Source organism: Serinus canaria, chromosome Z (genome assembly GCF_022539315.1).
Source record: "Serinus canaria isolate serCan28SL12 chromosome Z, serCan2020, whole genome shotgun sequence".
In the NCBI taxonomy this organism is placed as follows: domain Eukaryota; kingdom Metazoa; phylum Chordata; class Aves; order Passeriformes; family Fringillidae; genus Serinus; species Serinus canaria.
This window is the reverse complement of record NC_066343.1, coordinates 22,387,497-22,401,896: the sequence shown is the minus strand read 5'-3', so window position 1 is coordinate 22,401,896 and position 14,400 is coordinate 22,387,497. Positions and strand designations below refer to the sequence as shown.

Below are 14,400 nucleotides of genomic sequence, written 5' to 3'. Positions count from 1 at the left end.
TGTGTATTGCAGAGATGGAACTTCCAAATGTTGTATCAAAGTTATGTTTACGATAAAGCAGGTACAACTTTTGGAGCCTTTTGTGCATGTATCTTCCTGTCCTCTCTCTCTCTGCATATATTTTCTGTCAGGGAGAGGAGCTGGGGTGAGAACTGTCTATTAGGGAAGTTTAACTTCATCCATATGGAATCCAGGATCTGTCCCCCACATGCTGCTTTTTCCTGTCCCTCACTTGGTAGGCTTGTTGTGAATTCCTTTGTCACCCCACACTGCTGCTCGTTCAGCTGGTTCATTGTCAAAAGGAGCTCTTCAGACACACTTTTGTACCTCTTACTCTGTGGTGCAGCCCTGGGTTTTGCTCACGCTGAAGGGCCACACCACCAGTGTTGTGTGGGTTCATTCGGCACCAGATTTGTCACGGTTTGCTTTTGCCATTTGGAAATGAAAGTATGGACAGACCTCAGTACACCAGTAGCAGGTATGTCTATATTTCTAGACCTTCCCATTAAAACATCCATATGCAGTATGGATGTTTTAATGGGAAGGTCTAGAAAAAGGAAAGGAGGGCAGCATAGGGTGGGGAGAAGAATTGAATGAAGTGCTGGATGCCAAGCACAGTGCAAATGCTGCAAATGCCATTGAGCGACCCCCCCTGTAAAATTATCAGGTGACAAGGACATGTTTTTATAATTTGTTCATTTATAGCTGTTAACGTCTATAATTTATTAACCACATGGCAGAAGCCCACGCTAGAGTATCATTCCTGGGTTTCCCCAACAGGTGGGGGTATTGCATGTGTTTCAGCAAGTGCTGAAACCAGACCATCTGCCTTGGTCGGAAGTCTGCTGGGCAGAGGGGAAGTAAAAAGATAAGGGAATAACGAGCAGCAACGATCAGACCAAACCCAGGAGCACACATATTTTTCAGATCTGGATTATAGCTCAACCTGTTAATCTTTTATTTATTGCGTTTTCCTTTCAGTGGGCTGAATTTTCCTAAAATAAAAACTAGCTGATAGTATATGTGCATGTAGAAAAATTGGTTTAAAATTCTGCATCATATGTAACTGAGATGTTAGAGCTGTGCTGTTGCATGGAGACACTGACTATTGCTGAAAACAGTATTTTTGACATTTTTTCATAAGCTAAGCACTGTCTAGGTTATCTTGATGTATGTTTGATTTGTGGTAGACAATAAAACAATAGTAAAGTCTGGCTACAGCAAAATATAGTCTATTGTACCTAGAATTCTTATTTACAGTGCTATTAAAATCACACAGCTAATCAAGATATTTTTTTTTTATTCAACTCCAAAACAAATAAATTGTGTAAGAGTTGGAATTTGGTTTTGCTGTGCTCACACCTCACAGACATTGCATACTGCACATTCTTTTGCAATAGTAGAAGTAATACAGCTACAGATGATGTTGCTTTACCTCTGTGTTAGGAAATAACTTTAAAATAACTTCTTGGTTTGCCTGGTTTGCTTGGTCTGCTTGCAACTGTTTAAGTGCGTAGCTGAAAGCAAAACAACTTAGATAAAGTGGGCATAATACAATTCTTTATGTATTATGGGAATTATGTATTATGTATTATTATGAAAAAAAAAAGTGAAGCTTTTTTTTTCCCTGTGCCTGTTCCACTCTCTCCACACTCTCCCCCTGCTCCATCCCGTGCACGCGATGTCTGCGTGCAGCTCTGTGCCCGTGTGTGCCATCAGCAGCAGGCACAGCCTGCAGGTCACCCTTGCACCCCTGGAGACTGAGAGCTTGGCAGGTGGGCTTGGGCATCCTGGGAGAGGAGAGGGACAGTGCTGGAGGAGACAGCAGGTCCTGCTTTGGTGCTGCAAGACCTCCATGCTCTGAGAGCTCGCCCACCAGTCTGAACTAATAGAAAAGTGCTAGAAAACAAAAATATTTCCCGTTTTGTAAATCTGTGCTTCTTGAAGCTCAGTGCAATTATGATCTGCCTGCCTGAGGAAAAGGTTGTAGTGGTACTGGAAGGAACGCAGGAAAAGAGCAAAGGAGCAAGGCAAGGGCACACCTCCGTGCTGTCTTTGCCTGCTTACTCAATCAGTAACTTCTATAAAAAGGTCTTTCAGGGAAAATCTGCAAGTTATTAAGGCATGACTTGCAGAAGCAGTTGTTACAGTTAATTTCCTAATGATTTCTCAGCATGGCTTCCAGACTTGAATTTAACAATTTTCCTCTTATTTCTATAAGGAAAATGCCAACATTATTTGTATGTTTTTTTCCCTGAGATAGTGTGTTAGCGTCTGGTTGCCCTTGAGAGGTCAGCATGTTTGGAGATTCCATACATGTATGCAGACCAGACCTGATACCCTTTTTTCTGCTTGGAAGGTCTTGGACTTACATATAACAATCTTACATCTTGTTCCCTCTCAGAACATTAGTTTGAGAAAAAGTCAAAACTCTTGAGAATTGGTGTAATGCATTATAGTGTGGCACATAATTTCCCAGTACATTTTGAAAATTGTGTACATTAAAAAAAATAATATGTGTGAGTGATTCAGAATAGTATCCAATGTTCTCCTTATGCTGTTGGAAAACTTGCATCATATATCCATAATCCACACCCATTGAAGAGCCTCAGAAGCTGAAAATCTGTTAACCCAAACTTCTAGGGTTAGAAATAGGTACAACAGCTTATTGCAGCTAGAAGGAGAAATGGCAAAAGGTTTCCTTGTATTTTTCCTCCAGGAATTCTGGCCTGCCCTCTGCGACATTATCTGTCCAAATGTGTGGTGGGTTTTAAGCTCTTCATTTTAGGAAGCTACTTTTGTTTTCTTTAAGAGAATCTGACCTACAAAATTTTGTTGTGTCTGCTGATTCTGTTTTTATAGTTTTTGCCATTCTTTGTTTTGCCCCTCCTATTCCATATATCCCATGCAGTATTTACTTGTACACCTTTTCCTTTTCCTCACAATAGGAGTGTGGTGGGAAATCCAGATCTCCTCAGCTGCTCTCAGTGTCTGTCATGTGGCTTCAAATAATTCAGTAAGTTACAGTCAGTAAAAGAGACATTACTGGCTTAGGGAAAAGGACTGGTGACTATCATCTCTGTCTGGGAATTGTCGTTGGGCATAGATCTTATTTTTTTATTGTTTAAAGGTTTGTAATCCATTGAATGTGACATTCTGGAAGAGGAGAAGATGTTCACCAGACAACTTTTTTTTAATGAAACAGAATATTATAGTCTTTTTTGACATTTCAGATTCTTCTTGACAGCAATTTTAGCACTTTTTTTTTTTCTGCTAAGATGCCTATTATTTCTGTTATACACTTACAAAATTCATAATTTTATTTGCAACTTCTGTAACTGGACAATGGTGGACTGGAAAATGGACAAATCCTTGTGTAAAGCGAGCTGTCTCAGCATGGATTGTGACACAAAACAAGGAGGGTTTTGAGCTGGATGGGGGATGTGCCTACCCAGACCCATCCCTTCAGAATTCCCCATGTACTGCTGTAGTAAGCCAGGGCCTGGCTCTAGTCTGATCTTGCTGTGGTGACCCTCCCTTAGAGTTTAGCAGAAGTCAGGACAGTTTACAGATGATGAGATAAAAGCCAAGCCAAACCAAAACTAGATATTTTTTTTTTTTTTTTTTTTGGAAAGCAAAACCAAAAGTTGGGGTTTTTCAGCAGAGAAGGGTGGAAAGGACCATACTCCCCTTGTCTTACACAGCTTTGAAGCTTTTAGCCACTGAAGTATGTCAGCCCCTTTTTTTTTTTTTTTTTTTTGGTGTTGCACACAGATGATTTCATTTTCCTGTGGGAATTCTGGCCTTCCCTCCACCATAATGTCTGTCCAAATGTGTGGTGAGTTTTAGGCCTTCATTGTAGGAAGGTACTTTTCTGTAAGAGAATCTGTCCTATGAAATTTAGCTGCCCCTACTAATTATGTTTTTGGAATTCTTGTTGCTGTTTTTTTTTGTCGTTCCTATTTCAAATCACGTGCACAGTTTACAATTAAAGAGGGATTTTTTGGGGGTTTCCAGGCTTTTTACTCACTTTGGGATCCGGATCAATCTGGATGCTTTGATAAATGTCACTTCCCTTTAGATGTAGTGTCATCTGTTACCCGGGCTTTAGTGCTTTTCACAGACTTTGCCTAATTTTAACTTGCCTCATTCCATTACTTTTGCTGTCTTGCTAAGGATGATAATTAAAGTTGATGGGGTGCAGACTCTGAAAAAGGGGATGATGTCCCATTATTGTATGCCAACAGAGTTCCTGCTTAACCCAAGAGCACAAAATTACATTCCTAACTAGTCTTTGGCCAGGTTGGAGTCTTTTCAGCCAGTACATGTACTTTTAAGAAGCCTAACAACCAAAATGAAAGAAAAACCAGTTTCTCGAGTCTGAATTGAGACCCTGTATGCAGGAGTAACAGGACTGTGTGAGGAGATGTGATTTTGACTTTGTCTGGAAGAAACTAAATAAAATCGCCGTGTTTTTGTTATCTATCCCGTGAGGTATAGAGCTTCTGAGAGATTTGAGGAATCCTGATTTGCAGAATTTGCTGACATTTAATCACAGGTCTCACTATCTCTCTGAGTCTGTCTGTCACTAAAGGCATCCATCTAATATGTAAATCTGATAATGCAGGGATCTTGATGCTGGCTTATATTCGTATTTCTCTACAACACTTCCTTTGATTAAAGGACCCCAGAGGCTATTGCAGTTCCTCTGGACTAACCTTATGTTTCTTCCTGTTCCTTGTCTATTTTGTATGAAGCTTTTGGTTTTAATCTCCTAATTACCATTGGCTAGTACTTTAATTCTTTTTTCTTTTTGTTTATCTTGAAAATGTGGCTTCTTTAGCTTCTCCAGTGATTAGGGTAGTTAGGGTAATATTCCATTTCATTCTCTGTGCTTTCAAGGATGCAGCGCTGTACCCCACAGGAGATGATAAGGCCTGCAGAAGAGAGCTAGCTTCTTAAGGAATATCTTTAAGGAACCCATGGAATAATGTGTATTGCAAAACAAGAAATTGGCAGGGTTTCCAAAAGCCTTTAAATAAAAGGAAATCTGTCTTTCCTAGGTATGGGAGGAGTACATGGCAAAGGACAGTCCTTATAATAAAATAACTGCAAATAGGAAAAAAGTGCTAATATTCTGAAGTATTATTTACCCCAGTCCACAGAGCAGCTTTGCTGTAAGTAAAGAATTCATGCTGTATCTGTTATTTACGAGGCCATCCTACCTACATCGGGGCTTCCCAGCGTTGTCAGTGTTAAAGCCTTAAGGAGTACAAGGAAATGTTACAATCTGAGCAGTTTGTTTGTTTTTTGTTTTTTTTTTCCCTCTGTGCCTCGGTGCAGAGCAGCTAACGGCTTGGGCTCTTTCTGACTTGACCGTGAAATAGAAATACAAATTATTTTTCCTTGACTCCAGTAAGACATTTGCTCACTGTTAATAGCTGCTAATGATGTTACCTCCGGGAGACCCTGAGAGCCCTTCAGGCCCACACACTTAACCCCGTGAGACTGAGAGGTAGGTGGGAATTTGATTGCATGTTGGAGCTGGCAGCGCCTTCACTTGAGGGACCGCACCTCTCCTTTTGTCAGAGCAGTCGTGTTTCCAGCGAGATTTTTGTCCTGTTCACTGTGCTAGAAATCCATTAAATGAGTAAGCAGGGATAGATGGTTCCCTAGGACAAAGATTTTACTGGAGTCTGTGGTAACTGAGAATAGGCTTCCAAGTAATTCCCCCTGATTTTGCGCTGAAGGCGTGTGTGAGGCATTGCAAACTGGGAGGTGGCTGCTAAAGACCCCGTCTCTTGCTGTCAGACTGTATCGGGTAGTAGTTAGAAACATTTCCTGGGATGTGTGAGTGGTAACTGCAGCACAGAGAATCCAGATAGTTTCTCCTAGAATGTAAGGTGAACTGCTAGTCTCAGGGTGGATGGCATAATGCACTGAGCGTGACTGAAAGAAAATTATTTTGCTTAAACTACCTGAAAGAAGGCTGCTACTTCTCATCTTTAAGCACCTATTAAGTCATCCCGTATTACTCAGTGTAATTACGGAGGCTGCAGAAGGAATTCCTGATAGCAAACAGTGTTGAAATGTACAATTTAGGCTTAAAACCGAAATGATTTAAAATAGATTTTTCTGCGAGTTAAGGGAGCCCCGGTGTGATTGTCACCGCAATCAGACGCTGCTCTGCACTCAGGGCTTTTTTGGCCTCTCCTGCTTGCTTTCTCATACCACGTTGGCAAGCTGCAACAAGTGAAAACTCCACCCTTCCTACAGACTGGGGAGAATAAGATTCATAAACGGCAACAGCTGGCGAGTAAAATCGGGGTTTCTCTGAAGGTGCTGTTTTTTCAGGCAGTCACTGTGTGCCGCTGAGAAAGGGGCGGGATTCTTTTCAAGTAGGTTAGTTGTGATTTGCTGAATTCGTAGACTTTTCCCCTCAAAACCCCAGCCCTCTCTCTCTCTCTCTCTTTTTTTTTTTTTTTTTCCTCCTTCTGAGAGAGAGAGAAAGGGAGAGGGAGAGAAGTTGACTTGTGGCTGCATCTCAGCGCGCACGTCCGCGTTGATCTGGTCCCCAGAGCCTCGCCTGGCACCATGAGCTCGGAAGCCGATGAGCCCAAGGAAGGTACGGTCCTAAACTATTTGTTTTCGCAGGAGAGGAAACACGCACGCTGCTCCTCTCAGCATGGAGGAGAGTTTCTGCTCTCTTCAGCTTTCGGGTGCTCAGCGGGGAGGGGAAAAGGCCTTTGCAACGAAGTGTTGGAAGTCCTGGCGATTTTGCAGGATATGAAGCGACCGAAGCATTGGTACCCAGGGATATCTGAGCGTCTCGGCAGTGGTAATTTACTCGCACGTGCCGTACAGATAAGTGGAAGAAACAGTGTTTCAAAACACACTGCTAGTCAAATGTCGAAAGAGGAAGATTTCTTTAATTTGGAAGCGCTGTATTTTTCAGCAAAAGGGGAAGTTGCGTGGGAGAAGTGAAAGGTCATTATTTTGGGAGTAGGGTTGATGCCACTTACTTCCCTGCGGATGGGTGTTCGTGTGTGTGCGTGTGTGCGTGTTAAAACAGAGGAGAGTGCCAAAGCTACGGCGTGCTGCTGCTTCTGGGCTGGAACGCGTGGAGGGGCTGGAAGTGCTCCAACAAAAATGCAATTATACCCTGGTGTTGATCGGGAGGGGGGGTGTGAGAGGGATTCGGACAGTGGGGGGCAAGCGGGGGAGGAGGAGGGCAATTTCCTGAAAGTGCCCCATATACAAAAGAGCATTTATAGAGATGAGGGAACAGGGCAGCGGTGGGCTTCTATGCTGGATTTCTTAGAATAGAATTGATATTTCATGGTTACACAAAGTCCTTAGGGGGACTCAAACATACAGAGATCCAGTATGGCTGAGGAAAATAACTTTAAAAGCCCCAACAGAAAAGCAACCAGTAGGCAACCTAAGCATTTTGTACTTGGAGAAAACGAGAACTTTTCAGAATGTTTCAGGTGGTTTTCCCCTCACAGTCTGTGCAACTTCCTTCACTTGAATATAACATTACCAGGGGCATCTGCTTACTTGCTTAAAAGAGGACTTTGTTGATTTGCAAAAAAGTCTCCTTGCCCGGAATCAGAATTAATGCTAATAATGCTGGTAGAACCTGGTAAGTGATGGAGCCCAATAGCCTCTGTTTTGATAAGAATAATCCCTATGGTTTTTGGGTTTTTTTCTTGTCAAATGATCAGCTGAACCAAAAGGCAACTTGTCTTTTTTTTTTTTCCCTTCTTTTTTTCCGAGAAGATTCTGTAGGATGGATTTATTGAAAAGCAGAACTGTAAAAATTATTTCTCTATAGAAACTTTGAAAAAGAGAATATGTGAACATTCTCCCTCCCTCATTCTCCCTCAGTTTTAGAGCAGGAGTGATCTGTTTGCATGCTATAGCAGGAAAGATCCTCTATACAGTAAGCTCCAGACAGTTTTACAAGGCTGGCTATATTTGAAATGTAAATTTTATTGCTTGAAGAAAAGTCTTACCTTCTTAGATGATTCTGATTCTTAAAATCAAATAGCTTTGCCTTTCTGTAAATTTCTTAATAAACAATTTGAGGTGCCAGGATTTTCATGCTGAAAAAAAGCATTTGAAGCAGGTGTCTGAGACAGGAAAAAAAAAAAAGTAGCTTTTTGATTAGTTATTTTTAACTTGGGGAATATTTGGATTTTGCTGTTCTTTGTTCTTAATGTGTAAGAATGGAAAATGAAACAGTAACCATTGTGGGAAGATGAGATGCAGATGTCACTGGGAAGGTTTTTCAGTCAGTCTGTAAATGTATCCCTGGTAATATATTCACATCTTTAAGAGAACAATTTAGAAAATGCATGAGAAAAGTGAAAGTGTGCATGTGAATAAAAACTGGGATTAACAGGTAAAAATTTAGAATTGCAGCTGTCACACTAATTTGCCTAGTCTGATTAAACATTTATGGAAAAATAAAATACTGAAAAATGCAGTCAAATACCTGTGTATTGGTAGTGATCCAGTGTATGTAGCATAAAATAGTCAGAGTCTTTCAAAAAGCTCTGTTTCATGAAGAAACTTTGTTTTTTTGCATAAAGAAAAGGGATGCTCCACAAATTCAAACTGAATGTGTGTCTCAGTCTTTTGACACTGAGGATATATAATTTTTAAGTAGTTTTCCAAAGGGGAGGTTGTTGATTTTTCCTTTAGGTGCAAGACTAAATGTCACTCTAAAAGAGAAATTCTGATTTACCCACAATCTATATGGTCCTCCATCAGGAGGTAACTCCTGATTATAGAAGGAGGAGAAGACAGTTGGACAGTTACAGAAGAGGTACTTTACCAGATCCTGCGCATTTCAAGGCCAAAACTAGTGATGAAGGGTATAGTGGCTAATCTGCTACAAGCTAAAAAGTGGAAGGAGGAGAAGGCGACCTGAGAAATGTTGGTTTCATGAATAAGTATAGGCAAATTTTTTTTGTTTTCCTTAAGGCAGAGGTTCTCAAATGGCCAGGAGCTAGTACAGGGTTCTGAGGAGTTCTGAAGTTCAGTTGCAGCTTCCAGGTGTGACTCCCATGTGTTGGAAGATCAGCCTCAGTGGAGAGTGGAGGGTGCAGTAATGGCATTGAACCTTGTATATGTTTTGCCAGTGATCTGATGCTGAAGTGAGCAATACTTCACTTTCAGTGACTCTGTACAAGGGAACTGCAGTAATTGGAGAACATTGGGATGTCTATAAAAGTAGGCTTAGTTTGGATTATTTAAAATAAAAATCTATGTAACAACATCCAAGATTGTAGGCTTTACTACTGTAAAAATGAACTATATCCAATGAAACCCAAAATCAAGGCCAATTTTAAATGGCTAACTCCTAAAGATTTTCTTTTTGTTATTAATCAAATAAAGGTAGAGCATTTGACCTCAAGTAAAATCTAATTTTTTTAACAGGAACAGAGACTAAAAAGACATTGCTAGAAGACAGGCATTACCCCAGTATATATTACACAAATTGCTGGATATAGGGTGTGCAGCAGTGTATGTGGGGTTTTCAGCTTCTGCCTTTGATGTCTTCATGGTCCATTTTAGAATGGTAACATGAAACAGGTTTTTTTTCCTCCTGTCACGCTGCTCAGTAACTTCAGAACAATCTTTGTATTTGTCTGTATCCCACAGTGCTGTGGTAAATATGTGCATGTGTCTTTATGGCATCAATCTGTAATGCATTTACTGATTCCAACAACTGTCATGGTATAAATAACCCTGTCACATTTTCTTGTTTTCATTGCTTTCACCCCAGATGAAACAAATTGTGTCTTGAAGTCCATGAGAAGACTATAGCATTTAACTGCATGGCATGATTTCAGTCTGGTGTTGATTGGTGGCTTGTGACCTACCACAGAAGGTACCAAATGGTTTCAGGCTTTGATTTGACTGAATTAATTTTTGAGATCTGAAGGAGATGTTATTGGTGCTGTCGTGTTAAAACTATGTATCACAAGTGCACATTTTAAAATACAAGGCAACACCACTCAAGATTATTGTGATGTGAATGCATTTCTTCAGTAGAGGGAAACAGTAATTTATGTGAAGCTCCAGAGAACTTCAACCTCATGCTACAGGTTTTATGCAGTATATTTCAAAAATAACAGGGGAGAAGTCTAATATCTCAAAGGAAAAGTAAAATAATAACAGATATCAAGTGAATGTAATACATAGCCTGTAAAACAAACTCAGACACAACTGAGAGACTGCATTGCACCTTTTTCAAACTGAGTTTTGAATACCACATTTCAGGAGAGAGAGAGAGATCATAGCATTCCTACAAGTGCTTGGAGATTTTTTTAGACATGATTAGCATTTTTTTAATTCAAATGAGATTAGTGAAGAATGAGCTCACCTGTTTTGTTCATTTTAGTGCTCAGAACAACACAGGGGTTATAAAATCACAGAGCAGTCACTGTTTCAAGAAGTTGGTATTGCCTCCTGTAAGTAGCACTGGATTTGCTTTGACATTTTGCAGTCACCTCTCATGTGCGAATGCTTTCCAAGCTAGAATTTTGTTCTAGACAAGAAATGACTGCTCTTGTGCTCCTACCGTCCACTTACTCCATCTACTCCATCAATGGAACTCAGTAATGTATCATTCTCCATCCCACTAATTCCAAAACTAGCATTTGTTAGAACCTGTTTTTATTTTATGACAACGAATGGGGAAATCCAAACTGTAGTAGTAGAGCATGGAATTAGTACTTAACCCCACAGATTTGAATTGCCTTCTGATCTCACCCGAAAGACTAAAAAACATGGGCTTCCTTTGTTTCACCTGCTCTTTGCTTAGCCTCCCTTGTCAAGATCATAATCTTCATAAAACATTAAGGCCAGTGAAACAGGGGCCTTTTGTTGTAGTAGTCTGGACAGTTCAGTCCAGAAGCAGGAAGAATCATCTGGCCCCAGTGGACGTGTTAGAGATCTTGATGACTCAACTTGAGAACTTTTTTTTTTTTATCTCACAGATAACTTTCTTACTGTTGATGAAGAGAATGAGAAGATACCTGGCTATGCATATCATGTACACAGCTTTGTAAATCACAGCCATGCTTGATAATTTGGCCTTTTGTGCAATCCCTTCTATAGTTAATTGGAATTATTAATAGAACAGAATGATAGGGAAGAAAAGTATCCCTCTAGTACAGGAAAGCAGGAAAAAAGAAAATAAGCTTGTGAGAGTTTAGAAAGAATTGTTGCTAACCAGGTGCTGTAAAACCATATCATATATGACTGAGGAAATCATTGCCAGAAGTACAAATAGCAGTGGCAAAAGGAAAAAAAAAAGAAGCTAAAACCTTAATGAAGAAGAAGCAATGGGAATTCTTGGGGGATTAAGAGTACAGTACAGAGGCAAGTTGGAACTGGTAGATTTTATTTTGTTTTTAGTGTAGTTTGGGTGACAGTACATTTAATGAAGCGAGATGCAGAAAATAAAGGTCTGTGATGACAAAAACTGCTGTGGTTTGTAGCACAGCTGCTGCAGCTTCATTGAGATGTGGGCCCTTGAATCTATCAGTGGGAGTACTGACTTCAGGCTGTTAAGCCAAAGGACTCTGTAAGAAGCTCTGCACCTCTCCCCTTCAAAACTGAAACAATGGTTGTTTTTATTTTCCTGGCCACATCAGGGTCATCTTGGAGATAACCTGTTTGTGAGTGGATCAGGTGGCCGCTCTGATTGCTTTTCCTACAGACTCAGAATTTAATTAGTTGAACCGGTGATTTTTTGTTGTATAACACATTTGGAAGTCCATATGCAGTAGCTGTTTTCTGCAGGACACTTTGTACCTCATGTATTTATTAATCTGTGCAGCTGGATCAGATGAGGAAGCTAGGTGGTAATTTGAGCACAGGCCATGGGATAAACATGGGCTGCAGCTGATAGATTACTGCAGAGAATCACTGAAACTTACCAGGTTAATCATTTAGCTGTGATTGTAGGGTTGAATGCTAGATTGCTTCGAGAAAATTCCATTAATATAATTATACTTATGCAATCAAATCTTTTAATCCAAAATGAATTGCAAGTTTCACATGCTTAGTTTCAAATAAGATCCAGTCCCTTGAGCTATCTGGTTGATAGAGAGAATCACAGATTAACTGAGGCTCTAGGGAATTTCTAGAGGTCACTGGGCACAAACTTTCACTGAAGGCAGAGCCAGCTTTAAAGCTGGATCCAAATTCAAAGTTAGATGAGGTTGCTCAGGCTTTTTCCAGTTGCATTGATAGTGTCTTTGAGAGTGGTGATGCCACCACTTCTCTAGCAACTGCTTTTCTAGTATTCAGTGTTTGGTAACACTCACTACGTCCTTCCAAATGAGACTTCCCTTTGATGCTGCTTGTGTCTCTTGCCCCCTTCTCTTTTGCTGTGCATCCTCAAAAAGAGCCTGGCTCTGCCTGCTCTGTAGCTATTCAGTAACAAATTGCACATGTTGTTATTTTGATAAACCTGGCACTCTCAACACATCTTTGGTATTAGATCCCCCACCTCCCTAACCGTGCTGGTGACAGCCTGTAGGACTTGCTTCCGTTTGCCAGCTCCTTTTTTTTGGGAAATATTGAGATATATTGAACCCAATACTTCTCGCAGTATTCCTCATAAGGGAAGAAAGTACTTTGGTTTCAAGTCTACAAGTAGAACTTTTTAATCTTCTGAAATTTGTACTGGAGACTTATTTTCCCAGTCTTTGTTTCATTTATCTGTGATTATAGCATTTGCTTTATTATGGTGCTTACACCTTTGGGTTGTTTTCACTGGGGACTTTGCAAACAATGAACTGCCACAGATGAGACAGAAGCTGGAGACCAGGAGCAAAAGTCAGAGAATCTCTGCAGAATCAAAAGAAATATCTGGGTAAAGGAAGGGCCTTGCACGTACATTTGGTAAAGCTGTATTTTTTACCAGTACTACTTCCAAGCGTAGTAACAGACTAAATTAATTGCTTATAAGAATAATGAGTGTTTTGTTATACATTAGCCAGAAGTAGCTTAAAGAAAATGTAAGGCTGAAACACTAATTGTCCTTTGCAGTTTTTATCCAAAACCACACATTATTTCTTTAATCAGTATCGATTTATGATTTGGTCAAACCTCCCATTAACTATTACAGTTTCAGAAGGGTTCTTAAATGCTGCTTTTTGAGAAGTGAAATGCATCCCCTCTCCACTCAGTCATTTAGTGTCCCTCTAATAATAAATAAAGCAAATAAAAACTATATTGCAGGTGTTGTTTCAAACTTCTGGGCTGTTTTTTTGCTACAATTAGACTACAGTTGTAGTGGTGAGAGGAGAGCATTTCATAAAGGTTTTTATGCAATTTTGTGAAACAATTTCTGGTTTTCATTTCTCCATACTCAATAGAACTAGTAGGCTAAATATTTCAATCTATTTCATAATGGCTCTAAAGCAAAAATTACCTTTTATTTTTTTCATATTTTAAGATTATTTTTTCAGGTTTGCATATTGGTTAGATACTTCATAGATCCAGTGGTATCCAGCAGTATCCAGCTGTAATACTGTTACTGTAGCAGTTGCTGTTTATGAGTTTGTACGAAATTTGAGTGCTTAAACTGGCTGTTCTGCATTAATGAGTAGCAGTGATCTGAACAATAGCCTTATACATATTGACACTGAGATTTTTTTTTATGGTGGGAAATCTGAAAGTTACAGATGTTCATGTTTTCCTGGTTTGCATAATTATATTTGATGAGTTGCCTGTGTTTTTTAATGGTAGGTGTACACTTCCTGTTTTGTGGACGCATCCCTGTCATGACTACAGAACAGGATACACAGTGGGATTAATTGCATTTTATTAAATGCAACTGCCAAAATCTTGGTTGTTTTAACCATCATGTCAGCAAAACCCATTGTCATTTGGAGACAGTCTTACTTTGAGGGAGAAGGAGAAAAACTGAGAGGCCTGTTCTTTGAGATACTCATTCTACATTCAAGACTTTGGGATGTTTTCTCACAAATTTTGTTCTTATCCCTAAAATTCTCTGCCCAAGTTTTGACTGAATTTCATCAGTTCATTCCCTGTCCCAGTCCTGGTGTGTGATTCGTTTCTATTGCCTGGCTGGCTGGCAGTGAGAAGGAGAGCTCATACTCTGGATGGCATGTTGGATTCAGTCTGGGGAACTTGGGGTTCAAAATCTTCCCCACAGATCTGTTTCAGCAGAAGCAATATAGAGGATTGGATACACACAGTATAAACTAATTTAATTTTTCCCTACCTTTTGCAGAATTTAGTATCAGTATTTGTGACTATGCAGATGAGTGGTGAAAGGTCAGTTAGTCTATTTTGCATAGCAGCAGGGAAAACCTACATTTCAGTTTGACAGATAATGTACAAATGTCA

At 39.9% G+C, this 14,400-nt stretch overlaps 1 protein-coding gene across 8 annotated transcripts in view; it reads left to right on the top strand.

The window, feature by feature from the left end:
- Positions 1-14,400, top strand: part of TNFAIP8 (TNF alpha induced protein 8) — a 56,911-nt gene that overhangs the window by 29,951 nt on the left and 12,560 nt on the right. Inside the window, exons 2-3 of one of the 8 annotated variants that reach the window (XM_050986741.1) lie at positions 2,949-3,016; positions 6,502-6,625. The exons of 1 other annotated variant lie outside the window; for it this stretch is intronic. In XM_050986741.1, coding sequence (XP_050842698.1) covers positions 6,595-6,625 — 31 coding nt within the window. In that variant the 5' untranslated portion in view covers positions 2,949-3,016; positions 6,502-6,594. Of the gene's footprint in view, positions 1-2,948; positions 3,017-5,616; positions 6,626-6,654; positions 6,839-7,620; positions 7,646-9,796; positions 9,902-14,400 lie in introns of those variants that run through there. 6 more of the 8 variants (XM_050986740.1, XM_030237526.2, XM_050986743.1 and 3 more) reach the window with 6 other exon arrangements.